Source organism: Athene cunicularia, assembly GCF_003259725.1.
Source record: "Athene cunicularia isolate RWA chromosome 9 unlocalized genomic scaffold, athCun1 chr9_part1, whole genome shotgun sequence".
Taxonomy (NCBI): domain Eukaryota; kingdom Metazoa; phylum Chordata; class Aves; order Strigiformes; family Strigidae; genus Athene; species Athene cunicularia.
Window position 1 is genome coordinate 19,808,772 of NW_020799110.1, and position 8,734 is coordinate 19,817,505.

At 41.6% G+C, this 8,734-nt stretch overlaps 1 protein-coding gene across 1 annotated transcript; it reads left to right on the forward strand.

Moving 5' to 3' along the window:
• Positions 1-3,408: 3,408 nt before the first annotated feature.
• SCG2 (secretogranin II) lies at positions 3,409-5,764 on the forward strand. Its single transcript, XM_026855208.1, has one exon. The coding sequence runs from the start codon at positions 3,423-3,425 to the stop codon at positions 5,301-5,303; it is 1,881 nt and encodes a 626-aa protein (XP_026711009.1). The 5' UTR covers positions 3,409-3,422; the 3' UTR covers positions 5,304-5,764.
• Positions 5,765-8,734: the final 2,970 nt, after the last annotated feature.

Here is an 8,734-nt window from a genome sequence, read left to right on the forward strand (position 1 = left end):
TTGATGGGCAGCGCCGCTGTCCAATGAGACGTCCCGGGGCCGGGGCCGGGGCCGGGGCCGGGGCCGGGGGGACCCTAGCGCCTCGGCTGCCCTGCGGGGCTCAGCTGCCGCCCGGGCAGGCAGCGACGACAGAGAAAGAGGGCAAGTTAACAACCAGTGACGGCGGAAAGTTGATGGGGTAGTAGCTGATGTTTGCAATTAATACATGTCTATAAAATATAGAGCTATACCTCTTTATATTATATATGGCTTGTCAGCATCGTTCGCGGCCGAAGCTGGGAAGTAGAGCGTTTCTCTTTGCGATCGCGTTCAGCCACGCTCCCTCACCGACATGGCACTTCAGCCGCGGCAGAATATAGGAGGAGAGGTTACCTTGGGCGCAAACACGGGCTGATTAACGCTCCAGGTGTATACATATCGAAACAGTCATTATACTAATTCAGAACTGCTTGGGGTTTGGGCTTTTATTCCCCCCTTCTCACTCCATCGTTATTTTGTTCATGTTTTGAGCCCCTTGCACAGGGTGAAGGGCTTTTTAAAAAAGCAAATTTACGCAGCCGTGTTATCTATTGCGAAACTAAATGGCAGGAAGAGTGTGTGATATGTTTCTTTTTTTACTTATGAAAACTGCTGTCAGATTCCCCCTCAGACTATCAGGGCAGGGACTGATCTATAGGAAAGCTTGAGTTTTCATCACAAATTTTAACTGGAAACATTACATTCACATCAGAGACAAGTGCTGAGAGCGATCGAGAGAGAAAATTACTGCTACCATGGAAACATCCCAGAGAGGAGATTTTTTTTTTGGTCTGATTTGGGGGGAACTTCTCTCAGTCTACATTGCCTTTGTACATGTTAAATTGTGAACTCGATTTTCTCATTTTCTAAATAGGAACTTTTACATTTGTTGGCCAAAAGATGATTATCCTGTGTGTTAGGCTCTAATAGAGGAGAAAATATGCTCCCCATCTAGGCTAGCTTCACAGTTATCCATCTGAAGACAAAAGAGCCATTTTAGCATATTGTCCTCTGAGACGCACCGAAGGGAATGAGGGAATGTTTTACTATAGACCCTAAAGATAGTCTAAAATGTCCTCTATTTTCCCCAAAAATATGAAACTAAAATCTGAAAGACTGGGGAGGTGTACTCTTACCCTAGATAGCACAGTATATGTAATGACAAGATTTTATGACCTGAACTCCAAGCTTTTAAAAGAAATCATTCCCAAATCCATTGAAAAAATCTTTAAAGTATCACCTACCAATAAATTAGAAGTGAAAACTGATCTAGAGACAAATGCACCCAAAATATGTAGAGAGCAGCCAATGACCTGTTATTCCCGCAAAGGCTCCTTGTGGAACACTAAACTAAACTTTGCCTGGCTATGCGCATTTTTATGCTGCTGAGCACTCTTACAAAGGCTGTAACAATACATAATTGTGTGCAGGGAGGGAGGATGAGTTCCTGGTCTCTGAGTGGGAGGTGCCTGGCAGATAATTATGGAACAACTCTCCCTTTCCCCATCCCTCAGAAAGGACAGTTTCTTATGCACTAATCAAACTAACTCTGTTAATAACCAGTCTCTCTGCTGGGGAGGAAAAAAAAAAATCTTAATTTTATTTATTTTCTGGAGTAAGTAGCAAAGTGTTTTGGTTTTGGGTTTTTTTTTGTTTTTGTTTTTGTTTTTTTTTTCATGGAGATAGACAGTTATGTATAGGACTAGTGCCTTTTCTGTAATGGAAAATGAAGCGATGTGTTGGCTTTGTTTCAGGGCAAACTCAGATCTGGAGGGTGGGATCTTCTAATCAGCTGTTCTGAACTAACCCTTTGTGAAATCAATGCCCAACCCTATCCAGGCTTGAATAGTCAGAAACGTTTAGGGAAATTGTTTGCTGTTAACTTACCCAGGCATACTGAGGGGAAAAAAGCAGCTCTCTGAACTGGTACTGCTTTAATTATTTAGTTAAGTCACATTATGTTAGGAACAAAAACTGAGCAGAAAAATCTACAAGTGAGCTGAAATGAGCATATTCATGCTCACTTTCTGCTTACAGCAGTGGGTAAATAGTGGTATACATAGCTCTTTCAGTCTGTCATGAATCACTGACATCCCAACAGGATGCTTTTACCAAGACAAAAACCAAAGGAACCAAAATAGGTCAATTAAAGTGGTTTCTATCTTTATCATTTCTTTCTCATTATTGTGCTTTATTTGTTAATGTAACTGGATCAGAAGAGAGTCTAATCTATCTCACGGCCCCAGCGCATCAGTGCCTGAGCATCTCCTAGAAAATGAGTGACGGCAATTTTTCCCTTCACTGGGTGGAGGGTGCTCGGCTTCCCGCAAGACTGAGCTTGTGCAGCTGTATCCTCATACGCAGCAGTGCTGTAATCTTCTTAATTCAATTGGAGGCATATTTTCCCCACTTCTGTTCCAGAGTTCATTGTTGGCTGGCGTAAGCTGGGCAGACTGACTAGACATGGGCTTCTACGGATCTATTCTAACTGAATTTAGCTCACTTTTGCCAGTGGTCACGTTTCTGCCTGTCCTGGGACCTGATTCAATTTCTGCTGAAGTGAATGAATGAATGAATGAAATCACCACTTAGAACCTACCTACTTGAGCTCATTTCCAAGATGGGTTTTAAAGTATTCAGTAAAATTATATTTTATGTTTAAGATAAATTACAGTTTGCTCTTCATATAGGGGATCACTGCCCATAGGAAAATGGTTCACTCTTAGCTAAAACTCAGCTGTAATACATTTTTTTTTTTTTTAAACGAAATAGCAAAAGAGAAAGTAATAACACTAACAGTAATGACAGAAATAAACTTGCAAGTCATTTTATATGCCATGTTCTCCACTCACTACATTAATTTTATTGCATTCAACAGTATTACCCTGGCATGAAATCAGATGCCCTATGGAACAATCTCACAAAATAATTCTGTATGCAGTTTTAATATTAATATTTAAATATATGGATATACTGATTTTACCATTTGAACCCTTCGTTTTCATAATCAAAATGAGATCTAGATTCTTCTATCAGCATTTCATGAGATACATAGGATTTATATTTTATACTTTGGTGCTGCCATTGGGAAATTGATGTTCATAAAGTACATTGAGCATTGAGAGAAGAAATTTCTAGCATCGGAAACCAATAGTTTCCAGTAAACTGAGGAATCATAGGAAATATTCAGAATATCTCAAATTTCCACCAAAATATAAGGCTTCCATGTATGTTATATTGGGTTTCCATAATTAATAAAAGCACATGTAGTACTGGGAGTATTCTTCATGATGAGTTCCAGTTTAAAATAAGTCTCTATTTTGCTTCTCAGTTTCCTAAGTTTGTCTCCCTATTAACTGCTTCTTTTTTCTTCTTCTTCTTTATTTCAAGGAAATATCTTAAATATGGCAGAAACTAAAACCTTCCAGCTTGGAGCAGCCTGCACTCTCACCTTTTTCTTTGTCCTAATCTGTTGGGTTGATGCAGCTTCCTTCCAGCAGCATCAGCTGCTTCAGAAAGATCCAGACTATGTAATGAAAAACTTGCAAAGGTTTCCAAATCCCGATATGATCAAAGCTTTGGAATACATCGAAGATCTTCACAAGCAAACTAGCAAGGGAGAAAGCCCTGATTACAACTCTTATCAAAGTGTCCCGTATCTCCTGCAACAGAAAGAAGGCAAAGATCAGGTTCACCTACCAGATAATGTAAGGGATTCTTTGACTGAAGATGAGTCCCAATGGGTTAAGGTAATGTTGGAAGCCTTGCGGCAAGCAGAGAAAGAGTCAAAAGTTGGCCCAAAGGAGAATAAACCTTATGTTCTGAATTCAGATAACAGCTTTCCAGCTGGAGTAACTGATGATTATGAGTCTTACAAGTGGCCTGAGAGGTGGCAAAAATATCTCAAAATGCCGCTTGGGCACTATGAAGACAGTTCGAGAGACAGTCCTTTCAAGCGTACTAATGAAATAGTGGAAGAACAATACACACCCCAGAGCCTTGCTACACTGGAGTCTGTGTTTCAGGAGTTGGGGAAGATGGCAGGACCTAGTAACCACAAGAAAGAGAGGCTGGATGAGGACCAGAAATTGTATACAGATGATGAAGATGATGTGTATAAAGTGAATAACATTGCCTATGAAGATGTGGTTGGAGGAGAAGATTGGAATCCCATAGAGGAAAAAGTGGAAAGTCAAACCCAGGAAGAGATAAAAGACAGCAAAGAGGAAATTGATAAACATGAAGAGGAGATTGATGACGAAATGAAAAGATCTGGAAAACTCAGCTTCCTTGAGGATGAAATAAGAAGAGACAGTAAAGGTCAAATGTCAGAGGATGTTTCAAAGCTAATGAATTATTACCTGAAGAGGCTGATGGGCAGTGCTGGGAATAGGAAATTAAGGACTGGAGGAGAACTTGAGGAAAAAAGAGCACCTATGTTTTTGGATAAGCAACTTGATCCTCAGTCTATAGCTCAGCTGATAGAAATCTCAAGGAATTTGCAAATTCCTCCTGAGGATTTAATAGACATGTTGAAAGCTGGAGAAAAAAAGCAGCTTCAGAGTGAAAGGTTAGAAGCTGAGCAGGAAGTAGAATTCCCAGAAGACCTCGACGAGATCACTGAAACCAATCTAGGACAGAGTGATATATTTAAAAATAATGTAAACTCTAAAAATGGGTACATGAAGCAGCCTCTTAATGTTATTCCAGAAAATCTACCTGAAGACCTCAATATTGAAGATATTGTCAGTCTTCTGGGAACAGACAGTTTAGCAAATCAGAATCCCTCCTTCTTACTAAATCGTCTTAATCAAGAAAATGATTTGCCAAGACTGTCTTACATTCCCAGAAGATTGAAAGGACACCCATTTCCTAAAGCTGCCTGGATGAATGATTTGGAAAGGCGACAGATGGAGTATGAGAAACTGAATGACAAGGATGAAGAGCTGGCCGATTACTTGGCAAAGGTGTTGGCAAACTATCCCGAAGTTATCAATACGAACCAGCTGAAACGGGTCCCAGTACCAGCTTCTGAAAGCAACCTCCAGGAAGACGACCGGCTGGAGCAGGCCATCAGAGAGCACCTAAGTCAGGTGGGACCACAGGAGGCTGCGCAGTTGGCTTCACTCAGCAAAAGGCTTTCCATGGCTGGGGAAACTGATGACACGCAAAACAGGCAGTATCTGGATGAGGATATGCTAGCAAAGGTGCTAGAGTATCTAAAACAAGAGAAATCAGAGCTTGAAAGAGATCACATTACTAAACGGGCAATGGAGAATATGTAATTGTTCCCCAAATATTATTTCTCTTCAATGTGTTGACTTCTATCCCAATTCAGTTGTGATTTATTTCCACTCTCCCCCTAAACCACCTATGGTAGACTACTTACCATTGAACAGTCTGCATATCTTTCTCAGAGCTGTTATATTGTTTATTGATATACTTATATATGTTATAAATAATGGGGCAAACAACAAATTGCTTCAAGTGTTTTAAGAAACAATTAAATCAAGTAAAACTATAACATGTAAACAAACAACATTTGCATTGTTAATAAAACATGATAAATGAAGAGTGACAATTATAATTTGGAATTTTTAAGATTAATTGGATTATTTTGTTACTGTCTGTAGTGTTTTTTGTGGAGTATTGAATAAAAAAATAAAGCATTATATATATAGTTTTATTTACAAGGCTTTTTCTATTCAGTGTTTTATTGTTGATGAATAAATTATTTCTGGACAATAGACTGTGTTTCTTTGTGGCAGTTGATAAAGTCATAGTCATTTGGAAAGGAAACATATATTTTTACTTTTACAGACAACTCTTCCGGAGTCTATTATTTTATTGTAGAATAAGTTGGTAGAAAATACTTCTGGTTTTCTGGTCTGTAAGGACACTGACTGGCATTATCTTTAAGAGCAGCGTGTACCCGAAGATCTTGCTAAGTCAACCAGGGCAGTAATTGCATTACCTTTTCTGAAAACTGGGCCCCACATAATTAATGGTTATGTATCCCTTGACAGTGGGAAGAAGATAAATGATCTGGCCATCTAAGCCAGACTTTATGATGAAAGTCTAAAAAAATACAAAATTGAACCTTTGCATGTGAGTAGCAGCAGCTCTGGGAAGCTCTGCAGATGGGTTCCTCGTCATCTCTCATGATGACTACCACAGAGAAAGAGACAGGCTCCAAGGCAAGGCAAGCAGAGAGCTCACCCTGTAGGTAACAGCTTTTTGTCTAATAAAAACATTATTCCCTACTTCGTGAAACAACTATTACATGTGTACATAAGTATGCACAGAATCTTTAATATTCACTACATTATCTGGACACTTGAAATGTCTCTTGAGTTCCTGTTAAGACCTACAGTGGATGTTCTGGAAAAGATCAGGCTCTTTTACAGAAGGAAATGTGCTTGTGTAACTCTGTGAGTCAGACATGGTTTTCACTAGGACAGCTCAGGCATAAACACTTCCAGGATTATAGTTTAAAAGTGGTTTTTCCCTGTGGTATTCTTCAGCAACTCATCTCCGCTAAGTGGGGTGGAGATAGTTTTTGGCAAGGCAGTGTTTTATGAAGCAAAGTACAAAGGCTGCAGAAATAAGACTTCATCTTCAGTGTTACCATTATCATGAGCAATTGCAGATAATAGGAGTTCAGTCAGCGCTCTTGCTTTGGTCCACAGAAAAATCCTTCAGTTTCCTGTTACTTGGATGAGTCAAAACATTGACCATTAATTGAAAAAAATACGGGTTAAATTTGCTTCTGTACTCTAGAGAAGGACAAAGCTCTTGCCGTTTGAGGTGTATTAGCTTGGGAATTTGGAAACACTATTCAAAACAAAATTCTGCTTTAAACAAATAACATTTTTAATCACTTTGATTCCTAATACCGTTATTCTCCTTGATCTTAATACTGCTCCTGCAATGCTCATAGTCCAGAAAATTTTCTTTTGGTCAAATCAGCAACATTTAATCCTTAACTATATAAAACTGGGGAAGAGTAATAAAAAAGAAGAGCACTGAGACTTACTGAATGTTTGCTGTTTTCAATGAACAACTGTCACAATTTTATATGTGTCTTCCAAGGTCGTATTTTAACAGGAAACTTTATATACTGCCCTTATTCAGAGTACCAAAGCCTGACTCCATAGCCACTTTGTTTTTTCCAGGGCTGTAGTTAAATATTTTTTTTTCTTTGCTTTTCTTATGGGAGAAAAGAATTAACTCACATAAATATTTTCATAAAAGGAAATAATGGGCAGCCAGAGAAGCACAAGGCCATGTGAAGGCTGACGCAGGCGTTGTGCCGCAGGGGACAGGTGATGGGGTCACTTGGCAGCTGGGGTCACAGCGCTGGCTCTGCTTGTGTCTGGATCTCCCGGGTGTAGTGAGGAATGGTTTGTCCTTCCCTTCCCACCACTTCATCTCATGTACCAGGTGAGGAATGGTTTGTCAGTCTCTGCAGAGTATCTCTCCCAGAAGAAGGGGTTTTATGGAAAGTCTGGCTGCACAGGCTCTGCTGCGGTCCAGGGACAACGGCCCCTTGGGAGCAGCCTGCTGTCCTGTAGCTGAGCTCAGTGAGGGACCAAGGGCTCCGTGATGATGACACAGAAGGACTTGTGCTCCCGTGGCCTCCCAGGCATGGGGATCTCATCTCCTGGACGTGGCTGTGACCTGCAGGCTGCCATATGGGGCTCCCACTGCAGAGCAGCCAGAGGCTGTGCAGGGCTTTGGGCACTCACAGCTTCGATGGAGGTGTACAGTGGTTTCAAACAGGCTGTTCAACACACCCATCATAGTACCAGACTAAATAATTAAAAATATCTTCAGCAGGGCTTGGGTAAAGCTCACTGAAGAAAACAAGCTTCTCCTTGACTTCTGCACAGACCCGGAAACAGCACATTTCTCCTGCCTCAGATCAAAGCATGAGCAGGATAGCAAGGTGGTTCCGAATGCGTTTCCTTGTGTTTTGCTTTTGTAGCAGTAGCCTTGAAGCACGTGTGTGTGTATGTCTGCTCCCCCACCCGGGTCTGGGCAGACAGTGAAGTCACACATCAAAGCTAACACCTGCACCACCACACAGCCACGGTACAGTGCATGTTTTTGGCTTTGTTCTCATGGCAAAAATAGATACAAGTTTAATTTTTTCACAGTGCTTTTCTTATGGGAGAAAAGAATTAACTCACATAAATATTTTCATAAAAGGAAATAATGGGCAGCCAGAGAAGCACAAGGCCATGTGAAGGCTGACGCAGGCGTTGTGCCGCAGGGGACAGGTGATGGGGTCACTTGGCAGCTGGGGTCACAGCGCTGGCTCTGCTTGTGTCTGGATCTCCCGGGTGTAGTGAGGAATGGTTTGTCCTTCCCTTCCCACCACTTCATCTCATGTACCAGGTGAGGAATGGTTTGTCAGTCTCTGCAGAGTATCTCTCCCAGAAGAAGGGGTTTTATGGAAAGTCTGGCTGCACAGGCTCTGCTGCGGTCCAGGGACAACGGCCCCTTGGGAGCAGCCTGCTGTCCTGTAGCTGAGCTCAGTGAGGGACCAAGGGCTCCGTGATGATGACACAGAAGGACTTGTGCTCCCGTGGCCTCCCAGGCATGGGGATCTCATCTCCTGGACGTGGCTGTGACCTGCAGGCTGCCATATGGGGCTCCCACTGCAGAGCAGCCAGAGGCTGTGCAGGGCTTTGGGCACTCACAGCTTCGATGG